This window comes from Rhipicephalus microplus, chromosome 5 (genome assembly GCF_043290135.1).
Source record: "Rhipicephalus microplus isolate Deutch F79 chromosome 5, USDA_Rmic, whole genome shotgun sequence".
NCBI lineage: Eukaryota > Metazoa > Arthropoda > Arachnida > Ixodida > Ixodidae > Rhipicephalus > Rhipicephalus microplus.
The window spans coordinates 96043316-96071306 of NC_134704.1; the positions used below are offsets into that span (position 1 = coordinate 96043316).

General features: G+C 44.5%; 2 protein-coding genes across 3 annotated transcripts in view; one reads left to right on the forward strand and one right to left on the reverse strand.

The window, feature by feature from the left end:
- The window catches only part of mRpL42 (mitochondrial ribosomal protein L42), a 220404-nt gene that overhangs the window by 139862 nt on the left and 52551 nt on the right, over positions 1–27991 (reverse strand). The window lies entirely within an intron of this gene.
- On the forward strand, positions 9657–11305 carry LOC119173782 (26S proteasome non-ATPase regulatory subunit 4). Its single transcript, XM_037424568.2, has one exon. It carries the CDS (start codon positions 9781–9783, stop codon positions 11017–11019), a length of 1239 nt encoding a protein of 412 aa, XP_037280465.1. The 5' UTR covers positions 9657–9780; the 3' UTR covers positions 11020–11305.

The following is a 27991-nucleotide window of genomic DNA, read 5'->3' on the forward strand; positions in this document are numbered from 1 at the left end:
ATGGAATTTCAAGCAATTTCGCTATAAAAGTACGAAACCTATAAAAAACCATTTCATGTTGATATGTCCATCAGAGTAAAGTTGTGAATAGATTTAATGAATGAAGAGGTGCAATAGTATTCGTCATAATTCAGAATTCAAGTGGAGCTAACAACGTGCGTAGCTTAACAATTGAAACACAGTGAAGTACAACCTGGTGACCAAAAGTATACATCGCAAGAGGCAAAATACATTGCATGTAAAAAAAAAGCACTTCATCCTGGATCGAAGAGTAATCTTACTTTCTTTTTAAAATAATGTACAAATCTGCTTATCTGTGATAATTCTACTACTGAAGGAAAACTGTTACATATATCTACTATTTGATGGTCAAGTGATTGGGTACCATAATTTGTTCTAGATCGTGCTGAAACAAGTGACGTCCTTCGTAAGTTATATTCAATGTGACGAGTGAGGTACATATTGCTGAATGAAGCAAAATCTTGTTTTATACTATTATAAATAAGAACCATCAGTTTAAGTTTGTAGCATTCAATGAAACACAATACACGAAAAACAGAAAATAAATTGCTATGTCTATGTCTTCTGGCCTTTTAGTTATTAGCTGTAATGCTTTTTGTTGCATGGTAATTAATTTCCATGCATTGGTCCTATTACATGTGCCCCAAACTAAGTTGCAGTATGTGAGGTGCGAATGAACGAAAGAAAAGTATAGCTGCTTTGCCACCAATTGTGAAAGAAGCTGGTTAATGCGGCTTATAACATCAATGGATCAAGCCATTTTCAGTTTTACATGACTCACGTGATCAGACCAGCTCAAGCCATTGCGGAAGTGTACGCCCAGAAACTTGCAGCTACTGTTACATGTTATTTTTGAATTACCAAAATAAAGTTCTGGGTATTTTTACCACTCCCACTTTTATTCACTTAAGTAGCGAAAAATTACTACTACTCATTTAGGCCAATAGCCGACGTGCCTAGCGAACTGTACTTCGTAGATAAGGGAGAAAAGTTAGCAATGCACTTTGATGATCATGCATGGAACAAGAGTGTGTGAGAACACGAATACATTTTATGTGAAGATTTTCATCGACGACGAAAAAAATATTACTTTTCACTTTTTAAGCAAACTCGCTAACATGCGTGGTCAGAGTTTCATGATACTTTTATTAGATAGCCTTACGACAGTATACATAGTTTGTTTGTAGCATAGATTGTATGACACATACCACTTTGGGGAATTGGCCAAGAAAGCAAAGTATCCCATGCACGGTAACTTCATTATTGCTGATCGAAAAAATGATGTACAAGAATTAAGACATTATAAAAAGAAAAAAAGATTCACAGAGTGAGAAATTAAAATAAAAAAGAAAGAAAATAATCATTATTATAATACTGATAACCTTATAATTGTAGTCAACCAGACATCTGAGTTTGTCAAGCCCAATTATTTTGGGATGCATGTCTCGTATTTATTCACATTTTAGATAGTGCTTCCCTGTTAGTATATGTCAACGTGGACATGCCGTTGTAATTCGTCTACATAGTTATTCTGATTTTCGTCAATTTTCTTTCCAATCACTAGACCTCTTTTGGTGGCATGCAACTGAACATCATGCGCTATTTCTTCAAGGAATATAGGTGGTTGCTGCCTTGCAAACGACAAGATCCCTCTTCAAAGCGCTTGCTATTTCCTGCTTTGAAGGATTTTTCCTTCATGACGTTTTATTTAAACAGGCACGAAATCCCGCGTTGAAGCAGTAAAAGAACTTGCTCACCACAGACATTGCCTTCGCGACAACGCTTTTACCATTAAATCTGGGCTCTGTACATCTATCCACTGACAGAGGGCCCTTCTCCGGCAACCCCCTTCCCCTTTCAGACGGCGTGCATTCAATCCTTCGCGCTGGTCCATCCATCCGGCCGCTCGTTGGCACCGAGAACGAAATTGCTCGTGTACGCGTGTTCGAACGCGCAATGCAGCCGCCGCTCGACACGACGGGCAATAAATTGTGCGAGGTAAAGCAATCGTTCCAAGGGGAGCCATTCTTCGCCGCTCTCTGCAGACGGGACGACGAGTCACTCGCAGCCAGAGAAGCACGTACACACCCGAGTCTTACGCGGCTGATTAATCCGGCCGGCTGATTGACGACGGCCCTGCTCTTGCTTATATTGTACGTACGCGCATGCTGACTCACCCTTATTGCCACATCAGGCCTGTTTTTGTTACACTACGCCGTGCCTTTGCGACGCTATACAGTCCACAATAAGTCCAGCGGATGGCACGAATACCCCATAGGGAATGCCATTGAGAAGAGGCACATTGACCACAAGTGAAAGAAAGTGCATATTAGTGCAATCTAGTAGCTCTGTCGTGCAAGCAATTAGTTATCCAGTGCTTGCGTTGCGAACAATATTACAGTGACTGCCATTCATCAAGTTTATTTTCATGTATTTATTTATTTATTTACTTATTTATTTAACCTCGGAGTCAATAGAGACTACAGAGGGGAGTGGTTATATTTACAAAAGAAGTATTGTAGCTATACAAAATTAGAATAAACTTGCCCAATATGTATAGAATAATTATGTAAATAACAGAAAAAGTAAGCCGAGAATATAACACACTGGCATTCGCAGAGGACAACAAACAAAAGATATCATAGTAATTTAATAATGTAGTGGAAAGTGAAATACTGTCATACAACATGTAAAATGACACATATCAATTACACGATGTAGACTAAATGTTACAAAAAAAATACGATGTCACTTGTGAAGCACGTGTAAATAAATCAAGAGTCACTCATTTCTACCGTGAGTGCTGGAAGGCAATTCCGTTCTTTTGATGTAGGTGGTATGAATGAATTCAAGAATGAGTGAGTTCTACTTAGCGAAACTCAGTCTACAGGAAAAGTACTGCGGAAGACTGATTAGTTTGTTACGCAAGTGTGTATGTTACGCAAGTGTGAAAAAGAACTATAGGCGATGTGTTTTACGTCGAGAAGTGAGAGTTGGTAAATTAAGATCATTTCTCATTGCTCTTATGATGCCAGTGCCACTGAAACGGGAGGAAATAAAACGTATAACATTTTTCTGAATCATTTTTAGTGCGTGCGAGAGATTTTAATGAAAAGGATCCCACATAAATGCAACATATTCTAGTGAAAATCTGATCAGTGTTTTCTATAGGAGAAGTTGTAAGGAAGAATGTTGTATAGAAATTTTTTGGCGAATGTAACCAGGCAAGCTATTTGCTTTATTCATAATGTGTGTGATATGATGATTCCAGGTTAGCTTCGACGTTATATGCAGACCAAGATATCTGTACGATGACACAGATTCTAACGCTTGACTATTGAGTCTATAAACAGGTTGAATTGTGTTGAATTGTTTTCAATCACGCTACTCGCATAAATTTACATTTAGTTATGTTTAACTCCATTTGCCACTCCTTGCACCATAAAGAGACTGCATTTAGGTCAGACTGGAGAGTCATATTATTGTCACAAGTTATTTTTCTAAAAATTACGCAATCGCCTGCAAAAAGGTGAATATTTAATGAAACGCAAGAAGGTAAGTAGTTTATGTCAATGAGAAAAAGAAGGGGGCCAAGCACAGAAAGAACTTTAAGGAACACCAGAATTTACAGAGATAAGTCCTGAATTAGTGTTGTTTGCTTAAACTAATTGAGACCGGTTAACAAGAAAGCATTTTAATCCAGGCCAGAATTTTCGGGTCAATAATAAGTAGACTTTAAGCTTGTATAAAAGTAATTTATGGTAAACTTTGACGAATGCTTTAAAAAAACTGAGAAAAATGCAGTCGTCAAATGAAGAGTTATCTGAAATGATATGTATTTGGTGCACAAAACACGTTAAATGTGTTTCACAAGAGTGAATTTTGCGAAAACCTCGATATGAAAAAAAAAAAAAACGCCAGGCCTGCACGGAAGGCGCAGCACAGTCACGGCGAAAGCTAGAAGAGCAGCCTTTTGGAGCCTTTTCTGAACATTCATTGTGTAACTGCTGCAAGCACACAAGATTGATACCCACTACGGCATTAATTATAAACATTTTTGGGTAAAAGGCCGGCATTCACTATGCCATTTTTTGCCATTTTTCGTCATTCTTCTGAGAAGCGCAGTATTCGCTAAACACTTGCAAGGAACTTTGTGCCAATTGGTGATGAAGCGGCTGACGACGAAGGGGAATTACGCCTGAGGTAGGTATGCGCCAGAGTTAATAGGTGATCAAGAACAAGCTTTTGTAATGGGTTGAAGCATTGGACGACCCACCCGTTACGTCATTTGCACTGTATGATGACTGGTTGTTCTTTTGGTGTTCTGAAACGCTTTATTACTCATATTAATGCAATTATTTTCCCTAAAAGCCCGCCTAAGGCAAGTTTGCGAACAAGTCTCAAGCACCGGCGTGCCTCAGTGTTGAAATACTAGGCCATCACGCGGCGACGCGGGTTCGAGCCCCACTGTACCATGGTACTAGGTTGTTGTAGTTTTTTTTTTTTTTTCGTGCGATAGTGGTTACGGGCGGCGGCGGTGGCAGTAGACGGCGCCACGCGTGGCCCACGTTGTGATCTTGAAATACATTTCACTGTAACAAAAAATTTGGCAGATCCCACGTACTTGGGTACCGAAGTGATGCGAAGCATGCGGAGGGAAGGTGACCATGTTGCAATTTTTAGGGGCGAAGCTCCTTATAGCGGCACCCGTTCGTCCCTCGTAACCGTTGTAGTGTGAACCAAGTATAACATTTTGACCTCCAAGGTGGCGCCGGTGAGAGATTTCTTCTGTGCGTTGTTGAACAATAAAAAAAGTGCTCAATGTACATGCCAATGGCTGCCAATGGGGAATGAGAGATAGGAGCATTCGGCTTTTAGTTAAAGCGCACGCTGCGATTCCCATTAGCAGCCATTGGCATGTACATTGAGCACTATCTGACTAGAAAGGGTTGCTGCGTTATACTCGCTGGGCGTAACCTCCTTGGTATTAGAAAGGTTTAGCGAGCGTTGGGCCGCAGTGCCATGAATACAGTGAACTAGTATATACCATGAAATCGAGGTGGTTAAAGGTGGGAAGTAGACCCGAAGCGCAAGTCGTAGGAAAGTGTGAGTGCGCCACCTCTCTTGTAGTCCTTGGAATGTCCGCTGGTTGACGGTGCTTCTATATGGGGAATGTACGATGAAAAGATGAGAGATGGTGGTACTTGGAGTGTTGAATAGATGGACGAACGGACACACAGACAGATCCATGGATGGACGCATGAACGGACGCAGGGGCGGATGCATGGACGAACGCAGGAACGGACGCACGCACGGAAGGCCGGATGGACGCATGGACGGTCGCACAGACGGAAGGAAGCAAGAACGAATGGACGGACGAATGCTTCGCCCCACTCTCCATCATTAACTCCATAGATATGCTGCCATTTTTTTTTATTGAGCAACACGTCATGAAATGATGCTAAGTATATGTACAAATGCTGCACGCACCGGTATATGTTGAAGAGTTGTAAATGTTTTTATAACCAGTTGTTTGCACTTACGCAACAATGTCAACTGTAACATGCGTATTAGCAACCCTAGAAGCTGATATGAAGCGCTGATGCTTGCGAAGATGCTGGCCTTGGACACTGCTACATATATTGACTTCAGCGCATCGCAACTAACCACAATCGACGTTAAACCAACGTCATGGCTGTATTAAAGGAGTACGTAAGTAATGTTCATAAAATTGGGAGGCAGCACTGCAACGACAATTGACGTTTCGCGAAGATTAGCGTGTATTTAAAATTTAGTTCCGAGACCTGGCGTAGCTTTGTGGTAAAATGCTTCATTGCACCGCTGAATGCTTGGGTTTGATTCCAGCTAGGATCCTGATATTTATTCTTACCATTTCCGGGTCGACGCTACCGATGTCGGGTATTTCTTGGCGCTCGCGCGTTAAAATTGCTAGATAGATAGATAGATAGATAGATAGATAGATAGATAGATAGATAGATAGATAGATAGATAGATAGATAGATAGATAGATAGATAGATAGATAGATAGATAGATAGATAGATAGATAGATAGATAGATAGATAGATAGATAGATAGATAGATAGATAGATAGATAGATAGATAGATAGATAGATAGATAGATAGATAGATAGATAGATAGATAGATAGATATATAGATAGATAGATAGATAGATAGATAGATAGATAGATAGATAGATAGATAGATAGATAGATAGATAGATAGATAGATAGATAGATAGATAGATAGATAGATAGATAGATAGATAGATAGATAGATAGATAGATAGATAGATAGATAGATAGATAGATAGATAGATAGATAGATAGATAGATAGATAGATAGATAGATAGATAGATAGATAGATACGCTCAAAGTCGGCGGAGTTCGCTAAGAAATGCTTCGCATTAAAAAAAACAAATTGCATTCAAGAAGGGTAATGATATGTGAGAACAGTATACGTTCAAGAATTTTGCATGGTATGCTAGTAAAGGACATAGGCCGGTAGTTGAGAGGGGAATGTTTGCTACCCGATCTATAGAGCGAAATTACTTTCCATGTTTTCCAGTTTGGTCGAAGAGAACCAGTGTAAAGAGTCTGTTTGAATGTCATCATCAGTAGGACAAAGGAATATGTCATTGTGCTCTTTAAAAACGTCGCTTCAATTTGATCAGATTCAGGCGCACAAAATTATTTTAATGACTTAATAAGTATCACGACACCGTCGAAGTTTTATTTCTACCGGAAATATGGTTGTGTAGCTGTAAGTATGCGATGATGGCTCTAGTGGGCTTATGCTGGAAGAGAAAGTATTTGAAAAAACCTCTGTTAAAAAATTCACAGCATCCTTTGTCAGAGAATGTGTTGCCTGAACAATCAGCGTGATGCAATGATGATTTTTTTTGTTCGCTTGTGAGCATCAATGGCAGGGTGTTGCTTAAAGAATTATCTTTTGCTTCATTTATACAGTAATCTAGTACGCTTATTCAGTCGATGTTGTATAACGAGGTTGTGGAAGGGAAATTTAAGGCATTGATTTTCTTTGCTATATATAGCGAAGAAACATTCCATGAAGTTTATTTGCCTTTCTTGTCCGCGATGTGGTGCCTACAGGCAAAACATCGCAAACGTCAAAGCCAAGCAAACTTCAGGGGGTGTTATTCCGTAGTAAGTATGATGTAAATGTGAATAAAGTGAACGAAAAGACAACTTGCCGTTGGCAGGGACCAAACATGCGAACTTCGAATAACGCGTCCGATGCCCTACCAACTGAGCTACCTCGGCGGCTATCTCTCCATCGACCTTATGGGTCATAGATGAGCATTAAAACATGAGAGGGTTAGTCAAAGCCACTACTAGCCATAACGGCGAGTGTGAACCATACTTTTAACACGAAACTATTTTATGTCGGGGTTCACCACGCCTCCGCTGACGTACTTACGTCACCGATATGGCGTTGTAAAATTTATACCTAAAAACCGCAACAACAAAAAAAAACAACAACGAGAAGTTCGTTCCCTGGGCGACCTGTCAATTGCGCGATGCTATTAAGCTATGGAGCTTACGTTGTCAAGATTGCTAAGAGCAAGCTATTTTGATACACCATATACCGTTTGGCAGTCCTCAGGGATCGGCAACTTAATGTTTTTGTCGTCAGTACCAAGATGGCGCGAAGGTCCCAGTTTGGGTGCGCTCCAAAGGTCGTCACCTCTAGCGCTTTCATGAGCGCCGCCTCCACGAAGGGTATTCTCTCCTGCGCGTGCGCTACTCAGACTCATGATTTGAGAAAGCACGAAAATCACTTCGCTCGCTTCCGTGGCCGCGTTTGCGAAAGTATCACGCTGCTCCCACACGAAATAAGAATTGACAGTTGTTCGCGCTTTTGTCGTGGATACTTGCGCGTTAGTTTAATGTTCCTCTCTTTCTGTTTGAACAGCGCGCTTTAAGGGTTGCGCTGTGACAGTTGTTAGTAAGCGCACGTACTGTATATGCTCATTTCGTGTGTGCTTTTTGCTTGAGGTGCACGCTGCAAGTATTGAGCTGCTCGTCGTTCTTGGCGTCACCCAATGATTTGTTGCTGTAGCATTCATCCCTTGGCCATTTTGGCAAAATAATGCACAAATAAACGCCCAATTACCTCTGTAAAGACACGTGCCGCTTTTCTGTACATACCGATTCCTAAAAAGAGAGATCAGCCACGTTTTTTTTCTGTTTACTGGATACTGGAGCCCTTATTTATTTTATGAGCTGGTAGCTGACCAAGAATTGGAGGACGCTTGAGCTTCGCCTTCAAGAGTAGACAGCGATAGCTTCATCGGACCTACTGCGCATTTCATTTTGAACTGCTGGCCTGCTACGGTCCTCGGTGTGTGCTTCAACCGTGGCGAAAGAAAATGAACAGTGTGCTTAACATTGGCCCTTTCCAAGTATCAATGAATGTATATTTCAAGCACAGTTATTAAGTGACACTTACGTCCTAATTATTAAAGGCGAAGCTCCTTATGTTCGATGCTTGTCCGTTGGCGCTGTGCGCCGTAGCCACGACGATGATGGTGACGATGATGACGATGAGGAACAAGCGCGTTCCAAACCACACATTTTATTTCTGCCATCAAGGCACAATACATGCAAGGTACTCACTACGCCAACACAAGCACGATGACACCAATGAAAATAAAAAAACGTGTTCCAGACCACTGATTTCCTTTCTGCAACCCTGGCACAGCACTTAAAAGGTACCTACAGTGCGTCATGACAATGACGATGAAGCTGATGACGATAACGAACAAGCGCGTTCCAGACCATACATTTCATTTCGGCCATTAGGGCACAACACAAGCAAGATACCCACTAAGCCAAGACAATGACGAAGACGCCGATGACGGTGAAGAACAAACGTGTTCCAGACCGCTCATTCTTTTTCTGCCATCATGGCACAGCACATAAAAGGTACCCACTATGCTTCATGACAATGAACATGAAGGTGATGACAATAAAGAGCAAGCGCGTTCCAGACCACTCATTTTCTTTCTGCCATCAAGGCTCAAAACATGCAAGGTACCCACTACGCCAAGACAATGACGATGATGCCGATGAAGATGAAGAACAAACGCGTTCCATTTCACACATTCCCTTGCTGCCATCATGACCCAGCACGTAACCACTGGGCTATCTAGGTCCACTAGAAGAGAATAACATTAACATAGACACACGCGAGCAAAAGCGACCAGCTCGACGCGCCCCGCAGTAGACTCAGACGATGCGGCTCGCAAATGTAGCTGTAATCCAACGCAGTGTTTTGCGTTGTTAGGGGCCGCAATCAAGAAAAGCTGCTGTACAAATTTAACCTCGGTGTATTGGAAAATCTCCCACCATTTGTGTTTTCAAAAAATGAAAATGTGATGCTGCGCAAGCTAAGCGCTTGCAGTGCTCGCCAATTGCAGACGACAGTGCGCGGAATGATGCATTTAGATGTGCTCGCCCTCTTGATTGATCAAGAAGGACTGCAGCTTCCAGAGTGCTGATAGAGCTACTGAAACAGAATACCCTCTACATTTACAACAGTGGGTCCGAGTTCAAGAGCAACCAATTGAAGAAGAGGACAACAAAGTTCAGAACAGCCACGAGCTGATTGTGATCCAGGGCGACGCAAGGACGTTACTTACAACTTTTGCCAGAAGCTGAGGAGATAAAGCCAGCTCGCAAAGCAAATCAAGAACGGTGAGTTAACGGCAACACGATGGTAGCCGAAAGTACCGTTATCTGTGTCGACGACAGCGAGTATATGCGCAACGGTGACTTCCTTCCGAATCGCCTGCAAGCGCAGGAGGACGCTGTAGGCATCGTCTGCCAATCCAAGACTCAGTCGAATCCGGAGAATAACGTCGGCCTGCTCACGATGGCCGGACCGCAAGTTTTGAACACCCTCACCACAGACGTGGCACGCCTGTTGTCCAAGCTGCACCAAGTGCAACCCAAGGGCAACATCAACTTCATCACGGGCGTACGCATCGCCCATCTCGTGCTCAAGCACCGCCAGGGTAAGCAGAACAAGATGCGTATCGTGGTCTTCGTCGGCAGCCCCCTGGAGATCAGGACGACGGACCTTGTCTCTCTCGCCAAAAGCCTCAAGAAGGAGAAGGTGAGCGTGGACGTCGTCAACTTCGGCGAGGTAGACGCGAACACGGAGAAGCTGGAGAGCTTCATCAGCACGCTCAACGGCGAAGAGGGCACCGGCTCTCACCTGGTCACAATTCCGACGGGGCGCGATACCCACCTGTCCGACGCGCTCGTCAGTTCCCCGGTGGTCCAGGGCGAAGATGGCATGGTAATCGTGCCCTCCGGCTCTGGAGGCTTTGAGTTCGGCATCGACCCAAACGATGACCCCGAGCTCGTACTGGCATTGCGCGTATCTATGGAGGAGCAGCGCCAACGCCAGGAGGAGGCCAGGCGGGCAGGGGCCGACTCAGTACCCAAGGATGCGAGCATGACTCCACAGCTGCCCCCAGTTGACGAAGTGGCTGTGGTATCTAGCGAAGAAAGGCTTCTGGAGCGAGCGCTTGCCATGTCCATGGAGACCGATCCTGCTCCGGCCACGGCAAAATCTACCACTCCCAACTTTTTCCCAGACATTGCGGCGATGACGGAGGAAGAACAGTTCGCGTTCGCTGTACAAATGTCCATGCAGCAGCAGGCCAAGTCTCCTGACGACGTGGTCACAGAGCTCCCAGCCGCGGCTGCTCGCGAAGGGGGTAAGACGGATGAGTGCAAGAAGAAAGAGCAGGAGAAGAAGGAAGAGCAGGAAAAGAAGGAAGAGCAGGTGAAGGAAGAGCAAGAAAAGAAGGAAGAGCTGGGAAAGAAAGAGGAACCGGAAAATAAAGAGGATGAAAACAAACAGGCAGGGACTGAGGAAAAGGGAGAGTATGAGAATAAGGAAGAGACCGCCAAAAAGGGCAAGTCCGAGGAGTCCAACAAGTGAAGGCTTGTTGCTGCGAATGGATACTAGTCAGAAGACTATCAGAAGAGTGTCTATCGGACCACCTTGTGAGCATGAGATCCTTAAAAAAGACGGGGGAGGAGGGCAGAACGACTCTTTCTCAGAAACACTCACTCACCCTGTGCAGATGTTTGTGAATTCTGTCCAAACGACCGAAAGAGCGCGTTCTTGTGTGGTGGCGTGGAGTAATGGAAAGAAGATGCCTGCCTGTCTGTCATTTTTTTTTCTTTCGAGCTAAAGAGAGTCGCCCAATAAATTGTTCCCATCATGTGTCGTTCGTTTCGACACAGCATCGGAGATCACTTCAGGAAACGATACGATACTCAGTAGCAGATCTTCCCAAGCTGTTGTCATTCGGGCAGACGTTCAACCTTCCATGCCCCGGTATCGTGCATGCGCTGTAATACGTTACTAATCCATGAAAACGGATATGCAGAACTGAAAGACGTCGCGAACTGCAGCACACAGTTTGTCAGCACGTGCTGACGAAAGCCCTGATTTAGATGTCATGCTACTCGTAATTCATGCGGTAACATTGGGAATCCCTACTGAAGCTGCAAATCAGTTTTGCTTCAGCAGTGTGGCTCTGCTTCCTTTATCATAGCCTTGCACGCCGACTAAAGAAGGGTACCCCTTCTTTTTTGATTATCCACCGGAGACACTACCACCACTTCATGCATTTACACAGTCGGTCCTGTGCCGTCAATGTTGCTCTACGGATACGTAGTGGACCCCTCGCTTATTCACGAAAAGAAAAAAAACTATGACGCAGAGGGCGCTTGAGAACTGTGCTTGCAGTAAGCATTCATGGATAGTTTGAAGCGGCCAATGTTACGCGTTCGTTTCCTCACCGCTCTGTTGAGGTATGCACTGAGAACTGAACAAAGCTAGTAATCGAAAAAGGCGATGCTTACGAGGCCATATTACGCTACCGGGTTCTGTCGTTGACGGCGGAGATCAACTGTCCAAGTCTTTGTCGTCGTCCTCTGGGCCTTGAACATACGCAATAGTAGTGGGTTCATTTTTCCGATATTTTCTGCAGCGTATCTCCGTTACGTTGTCACTGGATCCATGAAAATGAGAAGGTGCTGTGCCGTGCAACTTTGCCTCTCCCAGGCGCATGCCTATGTCACCATAGCACCTTGTCAGACAGAGTTTCTTTGCCACTTTAAAAGCATCCCAACACAAACGACCACCGTACCACCAGCGTGGTGTATAGTGGTATACTCTTAATTCTGGAGATCGAAGAAGACACAGCGAGGGAAAGGCACCTTGAGGAGACAGAAGGTACCTTTTTGACGGGTAATAAATGTAACACCTCAGACGGTTTACTCCGAGAAAGTGGAAGCGTGATTCCACTTCCTGCTCAGGGACGATGCTTATTTTGTGGCAAACTTAAGTGCAGTGGTATCCAACCTTGTGGCAGCCGCAAAAGGCTTTCTTTCCTTTGACATGCAGTGGCCGCGGTCTGCGAGGCATCTGCATTGGTATGGTGCACTATTGTCATTGTACTTTGGTTAAAATTTCTTGTGTCGAATTCACGAAAAACAGGCGAAGTTGGATATAAACGTGTAACGCTTAAGGGTGTACTGTGTGTCCATGGTTTTGGCACCTACGATTGGAAAGTGTCGTGCACAAATAATAAATCTTACTATTATATCAAACCAATCATTCAATTACTTGTTCGCTAAGGTTGATTGATGATTGATTTGTAGAGTTTAACGTCCTAAAAGCACCATATAAATATGAGAGACACCGTAGTGGAAGGCTCTGGAAATTTCGACCACCTGGGGCTCGTTAACGTGCGCCCAAATCTGAGCACACAGGCTTACAGCATTTTCGTCTCCATCAAAAATGCAGCCGCCGCAGCCGGGATTCAATCCCGCAACCTGCGGTTCAGCAGCCGAGTACCTTAGCCACTAGACCACCGCGGCGGAGCTGTTCGCTAAAGTTGCTGCAAATGGTTAGACTTTCACGTGCAAAGGAGCGATGGACTGTTTTCATGGTAGTGAAACAACACCTTGAAGAAAAAAAAGCCTCAATCGTGAACTGACTTGGAACAAGTGGGTAGGCTAATTATTATGCACCCTCCTCTCCTACATTTGCAACGATGCGCACTACTAACGAGACACGATCACCGGGAGTGGTCCTGTAAGCTTGTTAAAGCCGGGGACGATGGAAACGGTCCCGCGTAAATCAATGTACCAAAAGTTCAACGTTCCCACGAGGGAACATAGTTATCGCCGAGTCCAATTTGGAGCCGCCACCCTAGCTTTTCTCTCCTATCCCGTGCAGAACAACCCGCCTTCATTCCATATATTAATTACACCCCCCCCCATCGGTCGTTATCACCGACTAACCCTTCCCCCCCGACCCCTCACCGTGCTGTGAAAAGGGGCGGTCCTCTTGTTATGGCTATGGGTACTGGGTAAGGGGTTCATGACATTCATTACACGGCAATTCGAAGAAAGTGAATGGTGCATTGACTCGAGCAGGCACTTTTCCTCACTACCGAGTGTAAGTATCTATACAAGTACAGCCCAGTTCATTGGCGCTGCGTGTAGCGCAAGCGGGGCCCGCACGACTGACGCTTTTCGCTTGACCTCCGAACCCCGGGAGTTCGTGAATGAGCGAAGGAAACCGCGAATGGAATGGAAAGAGAGAGAGTGTGGATCGAGCCAGACGGTATGACCCGGATTAGGCTTTTATTCCCGGCGCGCCGCCAGACGTGCGAGGCCGATATTAATCTAAAGTTGGGCCGCGAGCCCACCATCGCGCCGTACCAGGCACTCGCAGACTGCATACCGACTGAAGAGGCTAAGTTCTCTTCTTATTTTATGCAGACTGGAGTTTCCGGCCGCTACAAGTGTACGCTAGCCTATGAGAGCCATGAAAGGTGTGACGCTCATACGACGTGAATTGCACCCTTTCCTCAACGTGCTGAGCTTGTTTTCTCTCTCTCTCCCTCTCGTCACTAATTTGCCTGTGAAATGAGGCAGCCTGTTTCGTTTATTACTCCTAGGCGAACTTTTAACATTTGTCCGGCCTGGTTTCACGCTCTTTTATTCTTTTAAAGGTTGACATCAGTATCATTGAAACGAGAATGCCCCATGAGATGTTTTTTTCCGAGAAAAAACATCTCATGAGGCGTTTTTTTAGAGGTCTTTTTGCGGGGATGTCGCATGGTTATTTTTATTGGGATCATTAAAGCATCAGTTCACTACTTATCTTCAGACTTTTTAAGCCAGTTATGAAAGGTTATTGTTTTTGCGTGCGTGTTCCAGTCATTGTGTCATACTTGTGAGTTTGATCTCAAATCAACACTGCCTTTAAGTTCAATCGTAATAATCTGTAAGGAGTGATAGTAGATCGAAACCACCATATTGGAGTAACTCGAACAATAAGAACAGTGCGGCATGAATCATATTTGACCGTTATTTTCTCATCATGAGCGCCAGTTTAGCAGTGTCCCTCAAGAGCTACATATTAGCGGCACTTACTTAAATGGCCACTCACCAGGTTTGACAATCTTGAGCTGACAAACCCAATGCGTAGACGAGGCGTTCATTATGACGTCTGCCAAAATTCGCAACGCTACACGCTGCGAAAATGGGTCAAATTTTAAAATGAACGCTACTTCCCCTCCCCTCTGCCGGCGCACGCGTAGAGAATGAGGGCACGACGTAGGCGTATGAATGGCCCTACGTACACGGCAATGCAGTGACGTTGGTCCTCTACGTACACGACTCTGCTCTGACGTTGTCAACAGTATACCACGTGACATGACAAAAATCATTTAACACAACATGCGAAGTTTATGTATTTATTGCTTTAAGAGATTAATAAAACTTGAAATAAATAATGAGACGCAATAAAAAATTGTGCGCGTTTTTTTTTATTTTTTCCTGTGAAATGCTACGAGATGCGGAGCTAATGTGCTAGCGTTTTGCATGCGTTCGTGTCCCCGCGGTCAGCCCATTGAGCAAACGACCACCATGGAACACTCCTATGCGTTCGCGCACTCATCCTGCTCATCTACTCTACCACGTCTAAGCCGGCATTTCCAAACCATCCCGCAGAAACAGGCAGAAGACCACAAAATAAGGCTGGTCAACAAAGCAACGCCGCTAGCGTGCTCGGAGGCTGGACTTGTTTGGGCACGTCATGCGCACGTCACCTCATGGTCGGATGCTGGAGAAGGTGGGAAAGAGATTTGGCTTGCGTAGGCTACGCGGAGGAGCGGCAAGGGTTTCCAGTTCGGACTCCTCTCGTTATCATTTCGCGCCGCTTTAAAAAAACCTGCACACATGCTCTGGGAGTGTAGAACAACTCCTCCCGACTCTACTCAAGCAAGTGGGAGAGGTCTCTCAGGAGCTCACTTCTCACCGACCAGAAATGGGCCGTCCAGCAGGCTCACGAAGCGGCCGCCTGGTACTCCCTGTCGGTCCCTACGTGGGAGACGCCCGCTACGCGCTAAGCGCGTCCTGCAGGACTGAAATAAAGTTTTTTCATTCCATTCCGCTCGTGATGAACCGATTCGAAAAATTCTTGTGGTAAAATATTCCTCATCGGACACCCAGCAAGTTCCACTGTCTAACTAAAATTCAGTAGGGGGCCTGGTGAGTGGCCCTTTAAGGGGCTGTAAGTTCACGGATAGTGTTCACCTTAAATTGATGAGTACGGAGTACGCAGCGAGCCACAAAACGCAAAATGTCACGTGGAACCTCAACCCATATATGCCCCAACTCGGAAAAAAAGAAAAGTACAATTCACAGGTTGTTACCTCACGTACATTGACAAAACGTGAAGAAAAAAAGCCGCTCTTATACAATGCGTTCTAGGACCAAACTTTTCAAGAACCTCTGGGCAACCAGGCCTAGCCTGGACCTAGTGAATAACGAAGAACAGGGGAAAAACGATAATGGTGACCATATCGTATCCGCGATTTCTTGGTGTTACAATTTCGCGCAGTCTAGTAGAGGATTCTGTGCTACGCGCATTCAGAGCTACTATTTTCCGAAGACCATAGTGCATTGACGTCGTAGCAAGACGTCTCAAGACGACGAGCGTCGCATGGTGCGTCTATAGTGCAAAGTCGCCCTGTTCGCGTCAGATTTTACTGCTTGGTGACATATCGCCCATTCTCGAAGTTAGAGATGAGCCACAAGGAGCAGCCATCGCGCATACTGCTCGGCTGCACGGGGAAGATAGACCACAGGAACTTGAATCGCAAAAGAAGAGATAGCTGAAAGAGACAGCGCTTCAAGATGAAATGGTATTTTTAGAGATGCGATGAAGTTACTGGAAGAAAATAACAGGCGGCAACAATATTTGTCGGAAATTATAATGCAGACAGGACTGGGATGATCTTTCAAAGCACCAATGGAAGTAATTAAGCCTGTGATTTATGATGGATCATCATCAATGAGTGCTCAGGCGTTGCTTGACTTCTATGAATACTTGCACAAATGGGTCAGCCAAAAAAATTGAACTGATTCAGGTCAACTAAATGAATATATCTTAAACTTTACACTTACTCGGACTCACCAAATTTTTCTTCAGCCGGCCTCACTCGGGGTGCTCTTTTGGACATTGTCGAATTCCGCCATGTTGTCAAATTCCGCCATTAATCGATGCTAATTGGCTAAGTGAGCGGCTACAACCTCTCTGATTGGCTTAAAGTGCCACAACCACAAAATTTGACAATACGGCGGAATTCAACAGCGTCCAGAATAGCACCCTCGGGCTCACACTGGCGACAATTTCCTTCGAACGGACTCACTCAGACTCAAACTCACCAAAATACTACTCACCCGGACTCAAAGTCCGAATCCCGTCTCGATCTGAATCTGAATGAGCTCAAGTTAGTCGATTGATGAGTGAGTTCTCCAACCTGCGCTTCTACCATAAACAAAACATGCAAAGTTATCTTAATTAGGCACTCAATTGCTTTGCAATCCTTGTTGTACCGAGTTCTTTCCTCGCAGCAGTGACAGCAGCCTGTCTATTTGCAATAGGTGGCAACAGCACGGTTACAGCTACCAAGCGACAATTTGCCTGGAGGTGGACTGGCGCGATATCCGCAATTATTCTAAGACAGAGAAAGGGGCTTTGTGCCCCCTCCCCCAACAGTGTACCCGTTCTCCCAGATAAACCAGTCCGTCCGTGGCAATAGCAAGGGCACGCAATGCGTATAGGCGATCGTATACGTTTACGCAGACTGCTCCATTCGCATTAAGGCTACTCTATAGTGCCCCGCTAAAGAAGTAACGCCTTTCAGGCACAGGTAGGGCGCTTGACATATATGGGTTAAGAGAGAAGAACAGTGCAGAGTGGGTCAGAGGTCATTTTAACCGAAAGAAGAGAAAACGGGCGTGTAGCGATAGGGCAAGGCAGCCGCTGGTCATTAAGAGTAACAGAGCTGATTTCGGGACGATTACAAAGGCTTGCGGAGCATTTTTTAAGGTAAACAGTGCGAAAAACGAAGACAGAGAGAAGTAGGAAGATACAAAACAAGCGCTGACTTTCAACTCAAAATTTCAATGAATAACATCGTATATAAGCAGGTATTCGCGCGTGCTCTTGCACGGCGAGAAAACTAATCAAACTAAATAAACTAAAATAAGTGCTGTAGACACGAGGCAACTTGCCCTAACAACGTCAGTGGCAATAATCTAAAAATGACAATTCTTTATCAAGGAGAGCGATTGATGGTTCACTGACGCAGTTTTTGCCTGACTTTTGAATTCTCTACGCTTCAAAATTTTCCTTTGTCAGCTTGTCATGATGGCGGAAAAGAACCTTCTCATTCTCGAAAAGTCTGGGGTGCATCCACAGTCCCGGCAGTGAATGGCGAAGTGGGTCGAAGGTGAGATACTCCGAAGGGAATTTCGGTGTTCCCTCAGTCTAGAGTTGATACATCGCCCCGTCTGGTTAATATAAACGCATCCGCACGGGAAGAGTACGCTGTACACAACTCCAACTGCACACTCCAAAACATATTTTTGTTATTAATTGAGCATGCATTCCTCGTCAACGGAGCGTTTTCGGTGGGTTTCGCACCGCTGCGCAAACATTGCCGACCTTATTCTTCACAGCGAAAACCACTTCAATGTCTTGCCATGCACCCATCTTTTTAAGCCTATGCGATAGATGGTGAACGTAAGGCAACACGACAATTTCTTTTTCTTTTCGTTTATTTTGGCTGATGTTGTGTTAGCTTTGAGGCCACTCTTCAAACTACGCATAAGCTTACCGCAAGCGAGCCAAACGACACTTTCCAGATAATTAGCTTTCTTTAGTTTACGATTGTGCGCTCGCGCAAATCTCGTCATCACATGATTTGGTTAACGCAGAGTTCAACGTGGAAAAGGCGACACCATTTTTTTATGATTTTCGAATGTGCAGAACCAAAGCGAAAGCAAGGGTTTGGAACTACGAGGGTGGTATTGCCAACCAACTTGCTTGTCAAGGAATGATACGTGTAAGATGTGCAACGCACCTTGCGATGGCATTTCGCATGTAATATCTTAACCTAGATTGTTCAACAATCTGAGATGTTCAACGCCATTAACATTCTCAAAGTTTTCAGGGGTGATCCCTGAAAACTTTGAAAATGTTAATGGCGTTGTTTGTGAAATTGTTCCTATCAACAAAAATGACATAGTCGTCTATGTACCTGTAAGCCTTTCTCGCGAGCTTATTCAAGTTAGCTTCAATAGCCCTGTCAACCTTGGCCAAGAAGATAGGCACTGCGCCTTGCTCCCGACCGGGTTGCAGAAATTAGGTGCCTTTTCTCATCTTCTAACCACTACCACCACCACCAAGAAGATATTGCTGACAGCTGGAGCCACTTTTGACCCAATGCACACCCCTGATTTCTGTGCATAGACGCCCCCTTCCCACCCTATGAAGGTTGACTTGAGGTAGAACGCCTGAAGCTCGAGGAAAGCTTCCACCGAAATGCCGATTGGGCTTCTAAAAAATTGCTCATCATTGTCATTCAGTATACACTCGTTCACACTTTCGAGTAACTGGTTTTGCGGCAGCGAGTAGAACAAGTCCCTCACGTCGACACTAAATGCGTTGCAGCTGTCCTCATGATGGTCCACGAGATAGTTCACTAGAGTCATTGAATTTGATATGAGAAACGGATCCTTTATAATAAGACTATCCAGCTGTTTTTTTTTTTTAGGTAACCAGATATGGATTGAAGCCAAGTGCCACGCTCAGACACTATAGCTCCGAACGGCATGTCGGACTTGTGAGTTTTGGCTGCGTAGAATATGTCCATGACAAGACCTTTCGACTTTTTGACATCACCAGCAACGGCTGGGGTGACTGAGTAGTTCAATGGCGCGCGGCTTAATCTTGGCTGGAGTGTGCTGGCTGGAGTATGCAGTTGTAGTTTTGCACAGCGTACTCTTCCCGTGCGGATGTGTTTATATTGGCCAGGCGGGGCGATGTATCAACTCTAGACTGAGGGAGCACCAAAATTCGCTTTGGGGTGTCCCACCTTCGACACACTTGTCTATCCACTGCCGGGACTGTGGATGCACCCCAGACTTTTCGAGAACGAAGGTTCTGCCACCACGAAAAGCTAAGGGAAACTTTTGAAGCCTACAGAATACCAAAGTCAGGCAAAAACTGCGTCAATGAACCATCAATCGCTCTTCTTGATAAAGAATTATGGTTTTTTAGATTATTGCCACTCACGTTAGGGCAAGTTGCCTCGTGTTTACAGCACTTATTTTAGTTTATTTAGTTTGTTTAGTTTTCTCGCCGTGCAAGAGTACGCGCGAATAACTGTATATATACGATGTTTTCTCATTAAATTTTTCAGTTGAAAGTCAGCGCTTGTCCTGTATCTTCCTACTTCTCTCTGTCTTCGTTTTTCGCGTTGTTTACCTTAAAAAAATGAATCGTTTCCAACTTCCCCAATTTTCAATACTGCTCGACTTACGGAGGAAGATGCCAGTACACCATATAGTGTGAACCACTGCAGTTATTCCAACAATCATTCCTGCGTACGGCCCTATACAACACCGCAAACCTGGCCCCACAACAACGCAGCAGGCATTCGACATTGCTGATGTGGTTTACGGGGGAACGCATGTCCTATCCTGTAGATTTAAGATCCAGCACTATATATGTCGGCGTGTCCATACGTGTGGGTGGTAGCTGCTCATTCAAGAAATTATACTCATTCAATAAGGTAAAACAGTTCGAAATACAAAAGAAAAAGAAACATAATTTGCTGAAAGGCGGCACATGAATGATCTAATAATTAAGGAAATAAAGGCTGTGATGACAAGCCTCTTGGTGAATTGGCGAGCACGCTTTTCTAAAGAAACATCGGTGTAGCGTTTTTTTCTTTTTTTGTTTTATTCTGAATATACATTGGGAACCAAAACCAGGCTCAATGCATTCTTATTGGTGTAACGTCGGTCAAACAATAAGACGCGCCATGTTTGCGAGTGGCAAAATTGCCGCCAGCTGCTGAAAGCATTGTTTTGGCGATTGTGTGGCTATATAGTAATGCTCTCGACAGCAGATGGTGAAATTGCCTCGGAAAGTAATTTCTCCAAGTCCTCGCATGGTCCGTATTATTTTGTGGGCGACAGATAGTTTCAGCGTGTGTCCTGACGCACTACGGCATACACGGCCAGAACCATAATAAATCGTTCCAATTGCCTTCTTTAATGAGTTATTGGATTTTCAACCAACTTGTCCCTTTCAGCAATCACTTTCGTGGCCCGCTTCGAAAACGCCGACTAAATGTAATCTTATCTCATCTTGGCGTTCCTTATCACGTGAATCTCGTATCATTACTCCTGATATTATTTGCCAATGTCTCGGCTACCCCTTTAAAGTACAACCCTCATTTGCACCCACAAACTTGCATCGTCATTCAGGAGTACTTTTCTCAATATACCATTGAAATAAATTACCAACAGACATATCTGTCACAAAGCATGGCAATTTCGCTGACGAACGGAACATTTTTCCAAACATGTAATTAATTCACCCAATATACATGTACTCCCCCTCCCATTAGCATTAAAAATATAACGGTACCACTGCATCCTAAAAATGTTCCTATTGTTATGTACGTCGTTATGACAGCTTGATCTAATGACAGCTTGATGACAGCTTGATGACAGCTTGATGTTATGACAGCTTGATGTAATGCTGTCATCGGCCTCCAGGATATATGAATAAAATGTAAGGTATTGCTGCAATGTATGGCGCAACTTGCACAGAGGGCACCCTTTTCTCTCTACTCCGTCTTTTTACCGACTGTCGACAAGGTCCAATTCGTTATCGGCGCACCTGCATTGAAGGCTGTTGACCTTGGCACCACAAGATCCTGGACGCAATCCTCGGGTCGCATGACGGCGCACCATCCTTATCACCTTTAGGGGAGTGTCGTCACACCTCGTGCTCTCGCGGCGAGACACAACAAAAGGTGTCCCCTGTAAACACAAAAGCTATACGACCGTAGCGTACTTTAGCGGAGACATGAAGAGCAGTAAAAGAAACGTACCACCGGAAACTCAGTACCTATAGGCTCCTTTCCGCACAGGGACGAGTCCGGCATGACATGCGACAGTGTTGCTCGGATTTTTAATGCAGCATTTAGAGCCTCTGCGTTGCAGTCCTTTGCGGCCAACGTCAAGGGCACAACGCGTGCTACGCGAGTGTAAAGATAACCGCGATTGCAACTATACCGTGATCACGCGCCGTATTTTCCGAAGGGATCACACTCGTTTAGAACCTCTGAGATTATAGAGGAAATGGAAAGGTAATCTACCACGAGTTTCCCTCGTGCTTTCATACACGTGGTTGGCGAGGGAAGGTAGTACACGACACACGCGCAACACGTGACCAAGCAGCTTACGCGCTTTTTTTTTGTTGTTGTTTTCTTCTGCAGGTCCAACGTGCTATAACCACGAAACGATTGCGAGGCATGTCGGACCCACACTCGTAAGCATGGTCGACACAAAACGCTGTCACATGCCCACGTGCTCATTCTGTGAAGTCATGGTGGTGATAATGAATTCGCGGATGTGTACTGCCAGCCTGCGTGCATGCGATACTAACGCCTATTAAGAAGACCTTCGACGACAGCAGGGGCCGAATAGCGCCCTTATAGGGCACTGGGTAGGCCCTATACGTCCTATGCATGAGGCTGGGCATGGCATTTACGAATGCGTTTTCTCGTCTCCTTGGAATGGAAAGCAGTTTGGCACACAACAGCTGCGCCTGCGAGGAGACACTTGAGCACATTCTATGCCACTGCCAGGCATACCAGTCTGAATGACGTATTATGGAAGCCAAGCTATGTCAGCTGAATTCACGACCGCTTACAGAAAAGAAGATCCTGGGACCTTGGCCGATGGTTCCGCATACGCGCAAAATCACGAAAGCCCTCTTGTACTTTTTAAGGACCACCAGGCTTCACGACCGCTTGTGAAAGAACTGTGCAAAACCGTGCAGTGCAGTCTCGAGCTGACTATTCGTTCTTCTTTTTCTTACTCCTCTTATATCCTATCTCTTTCATTTCCATTATTCCCCTTTCCCCCACCACAATTGTAGGGTAGCCAACTGCGCCAAGCTTGGTTAACCTCCTTGCTTTTCCTCTCTATTTCTCTCTCTCTCTCTCTGCCGATAATTTTGAGGTAACGTTTTCCCACATAATCACATAATCCTAACATCATTTTACTTTTCATATATTACCCTATCTTAAAGCAGAGTTATTGAAATCTTCTAAACATTAGAATTTTTGCAATTTTTTACCATTAGGACCTCAATTTTCCGTAAATTCGCATCTATAGAAATGCGTAACACAAAACTGTAAAGCCCATAATTTAAATTATGATTGAGTACCTGAATGCATTTATGTAGAATACAAGAAAAAATAATCGACCAGTTATCTGGGAATACATAGGAAAAATGGTACTTAAGGAATATAAAAACTTAGTTTTGAGAGAATAGAGTATAAAATCACAAAGCGGTTCAAAAGCCCGCACACGTTAATATATACGTCATTTAACTATGTTATTTAGTCGCTACAAGCTTGGTAATAATTGCCAAAGCAAATTGATTCCTTTGAAGCCTCTTGTCATTCTTGCTTTGCTTATTTTGCGATAGAGTGTGGTCAACGTTTTCCAGCAAATAGACTGTAGTATGGCCAGGCTTCAATCCTATTTCAGAGTTTCAGCACATGCGATGCTACCATCATTTAATCCAAAAACAATATCCAATGTCCCAATCTTTAAGTCTCTGAAACTATGCAAAGACTGCGACGCTATTCCCTTTAACACGACATTTGCACCGGGCAGTTTGCATGCACTGTTCAGCCTTATTGCAATACAAGTACTAGTTGTGTTCATTAGAGCATTCCCGTTGTCACCCAACGCGTGATTCACAAGTGCGAAGGACGTTGAAAAGGATGAGAGGTTCAACGTTGAAGAGTTTGCTGGTTCGGCGTGCAACACCTTAGTACATTTATAAGAGAGCTGTATGGGTTGCCACGAAATATACACTTGCTGAAGTCCTTCTTTACCCTCAGCATCTAAACTTATAAAAAAAGAATTACAAACACACGGTTCAATGAAGCTAGGAGCTGAAATTGTTTGAGCCGATGTGCTCTGAAGACGAAGTGCGGATATAGAGGCGCACAGTGTCTCCAGGCTGCATTAGAAGCTACCCGACAATGAGCGTCTCCTGTACACAGCTGACTAGACAAGCATTTTGACTTTTGTACATGAAGCTTTTTTTAGAAAAATATACCATAAGAACAGAGCGAATACGATGGGCTTACCCTAGAGTGCGCTTTCACTCACTACTCGCTTTAGAAGAAACTTGTTTCGAGTCACAAAACAAAAAAGAAGATGTTTAAGAAAATCACGAATGTGGCAAATGTGCAAAAACGACACGCTTCTCTGCTTGCAAAGAAAAAAAGCTATAATTTTCATATGTTGTCCTAACCTGAGTCTATGAAGGGGAAAATTCTGCGCATGCGCCACACTAGCAAGAGCGGCGCATGCCCAAAAAGTTCACTGGTAGCGTAAGAGTGTGCTGAGCACTTCCCTTAGGCGTGAGCATACCTGTCGATTGAACAGGCACTATAAGTAAAACAAAGAATGGACTTAGATTGATAAATTGCACTCTGGACAATTGAATTCCGTTCATTTAACCATCACACGTTCACTATAACAGAGTAAAAAAATCAAGGTGGAAATTTCATTTTTATATTTTGCGTCGAAATTACCGCACGCGACGTCACGGATTTGGAAGTATATTTTCACATCTTGGCCATATTGCCTCAACAAAATTCAATAAAACCTGGTATCTTAATTTCGTCTATATGGCTCCAGAGTGAACAATGTACTCCATCTTTTTTTTTACTGTCTTGGAACTACGTAACACCTAGAAGACACCGCAAAAGCTATAACATCATGGCGGTAGGTACGGGAACTTGAGAGTGTCACCGCTACCCACCATTTCTGTTCGTAGGTTTTCTCGATTATCCAGCGTTTTCTCACAGTAACACTGGTCTTTTCGGTATTGCTAAATTGTAATTTAATTATATGCAAAAATATTTTCCCTGTTTATTTTTCCTTCAACTTAGCATAAAGCTTATCTACCTTCGGAAATGGCAAGCAACTCGTGTACCCGGATGCCTTTTTTTTTTACTATGTGCCGCTATAGTTCACTTTTTGCAGTTTGCAATGTGTCCATTGCTTTTCTTCTGCATGCACGTAAGACCAGCGCACTTCCTTTAAGATAGCAAAAATACAGTGGCGGTTCAATCTGTCACCCTTGGCTCAGCTGTATAGTAATGGCACTTGCTCCTGTTCCATTTGTGTGTCCTCGTGCATTCTATAGTTAATATAGTGTTTCGTCTCACTGCCGAAGCGTATCCCAAAGTGCAAGCAAAAACAACCACGTTGTTTTGGGACGTAAAACTCCGATTGACTGCATGAAGAAACTTTATTTAAAATGAGTACGGCAATTTACGTCATGTGAGGAGGGGGTGTTGGAGGAAGTTAACTTTCGACATTTATTATCTTGTACATTTGAGGGATCAAGTGTGAGGCAGATTCTTTCGTTGAGCATGTTCATATTGCACGAAAAAAATAACTACTATATTTGATGACGTAGCCATGCTTCGCAACGAAATTCACTTACAACAAACGCGAAATAACGAATGTAAAAAGCACCTCGCTCAGTCGGGGAACAAAGAAGAAAGAAAAAGCTTGACATCGCCGCATATCAGAGACTATTCCCCTATGTGCATTTACTGTAATCAAGAGGAAACGATCAGTCACTTTTATTACATTGTCGCCGTTTCGATTTATTCAGGCAAAGCATACTAGCACCACCTCTTCAAAGACTGGGCTTGCAATTATCACAAGCTGATCTTTCATTTGGAGCCTCTACACTGGGTTTCAGCATCAGGGATGTTTTATTCGCCGTTCAGGCACACATCACTGCGACTAAACGATTTCCTTGCTCAATTACGGTCTCACTATTTTTCTTCATTTTTTTCTGCAAACTTGATATCGGCATTTCAAATCAAAATTAAGTTACAAAAGTTTTGTAGGAATGACGCAATGCTGAAAGTATAGGGCAAATTCACCCTATAATCGGCCAATCCCCTCCTTTGGGTACGAGCCATTTGCACAGGGAAACAACAACAACAACATAACTACCCCACAGCGCCTCGCGGTCTTGAAAAGAGTAAAAAAGAACGCTGCGATCACATCACGCTCAAAAACACAGATACCGTTCACGGCACATGACCTCTCCACATGCTTAGGTAGGCGTTTCCACGAGAGTACGCAAAAAGAGAGCGCCGGAACAAGCCTGCTCATCACGTGAGGCGCATGACCAAAACAGCCCGAATGACGACACCTTCCGTGTAGTACGCTTCTGCGAAGTCGCGACAGTGGTCATATCAACCGGCCTTCGTGCAGTCTAGTACACGCGTACAATGGCGGGGTCATGCCTCGTTAAAGCCTCTCTACGCCATGTGTCGTGCCGAAAGTCGAAATTTCAAACCTACTGAATCAGAAAAAAAAAAAAGAGGGAAAGGCGTTTGGATTCCAGTCAACGAGCCCTTATTGGTGTGGCCATGCAATTTCATCCCATCGTGTTTCATAACCAAGCCGTCCCAAAATTTGATTGAGGTCGCTTTCCTGTCTTTTTTTTTTCGAATGTGAATGATAACATTTTTCTTAACAAGTATACTCCTTGCTTTCATCTTGAAAGTGTCGTACGCGTTTATTAAAGACGGTGCCCGTATTTGCCCCAGCTTGACTGTGTATTCGCATGCAGGAAGCCATTCAGTGATCCATCGACTAACTCAAAGTAAATGTAGGCACTTCCGCATACGTTACTTCTTTCTATATGCCCGTGGTGTTTCGGAATTGTCCGTACGCACATATTTCTTTGGTTACAACGATATTTGTCAGTTTTTTTTTTCTCCCTCGGGGTTATTTTCGAGGGGTATGACCTACTCTCATCTTTCTTTCACGCCGTATCGCAGTTTTGTTTTATGCGATAGCAATTATATGAACACTCTCGGCTGAATTTCGCCACCGGCGTCGGCGTCGCCGTCACTCACCATATATGTATACGTATCTCTATATATGAGGCTGCAAGAAAAAATCCACAAAAACACTCCGGCGCGCGGAATCGAACGCGGGACCTCTGCGTCGTGAAATCGAGCTGTTAACCACTGAGCCACCCCGGAGCACGTCTTTCACCGCTCAAACGGCAATATCAGCCACTTTCCGCTGCTCACGAGTATCTCGGGGGAAATTGTGTTTTCTGCAATACCAGCAAGACGACGCAATGAGCGTGCGTCGGCACATCGCACGGCAGCACCCGCTCTAATCTCCTACGCGTACTTTGCCCCGCCGCGGTGGTCTAGTGGCTAAGGTACTCGGCTGCTGACCCGCAGGGCGCGGGTTCGAATCCCGGCTGCGGCGGCTGCATTTCCGATGGAGGCGGAAATGTTGTAGGCCCGTGTGCTCAAATTTGGGTGCACGTTAAAGAACCCCAGGTGGTCCAAATTTCCGGAGCCCTCCACTACGGCGTCTCTCATAATCATATAGTGGTTTTGGGACGTTAAACCCCACATATCAATCAATCAATACTTTGCCCGGCTTAGAGAAACGGAGCGACGCTCCCTTGAGCGCCCTTATCGCACGTTGGCAAGGAGGGCGGGGGGGGGGGGGGGCAGTACGTTTTGGCTGCCTTCGGGCTTTACCTGGAATGATTCTGCTGTAGTTACCGGGCGCACAATGATCACTGCAATCATTGCAGTCGCCATTGGTGAAAAGCGCGCGCTTTTCAGAGACAGCGAAGTAACAAATGAGACGCTTATTCGCGTGCATCCACACCTGTGAATACGTTTCGTGCGTCATTTGTGCGTGAGAAACGCGGGCACGTTTCTATCTGCTTTCAATTCTGCGCGTAACCTTTCAATTTGTTGTTATCGCGTTCATTGCTTCGCCTTTGCGGCAAAGCTGCGACGTTTTTGTTTATTTAGTGGGAGTTTTAATAAGTAGTTAGGAAACGAGCATGCTTATTTACTTAACATCGCCAAAGCTTCGATTTTCCTAAACTACAGCTAATAGTTACTTTTTACAATCTTTGTTTTTGTCGAGTTTCACTAAGTTATACCTAAATATAACATGAAGTCTGCTGTTACATGACAAACACTTTACGTATATAGTATTATTTTGGTAAATGAGTGCAGTCAACGTGTCTCCTGCATTTCCATACAGAAAAACTCATTCATGCAAATGTACGATACGAAACATGGATTGTGTCAACTTGGGTAGCGTTAAAAAGCCCGAGTTGCACAAAGTCCGGTGTCGTCGTCGGTGGCGTCGTTGCCGAATTGGGGTCCGAGTGCAAACAGAACCTTCCAGGTGCG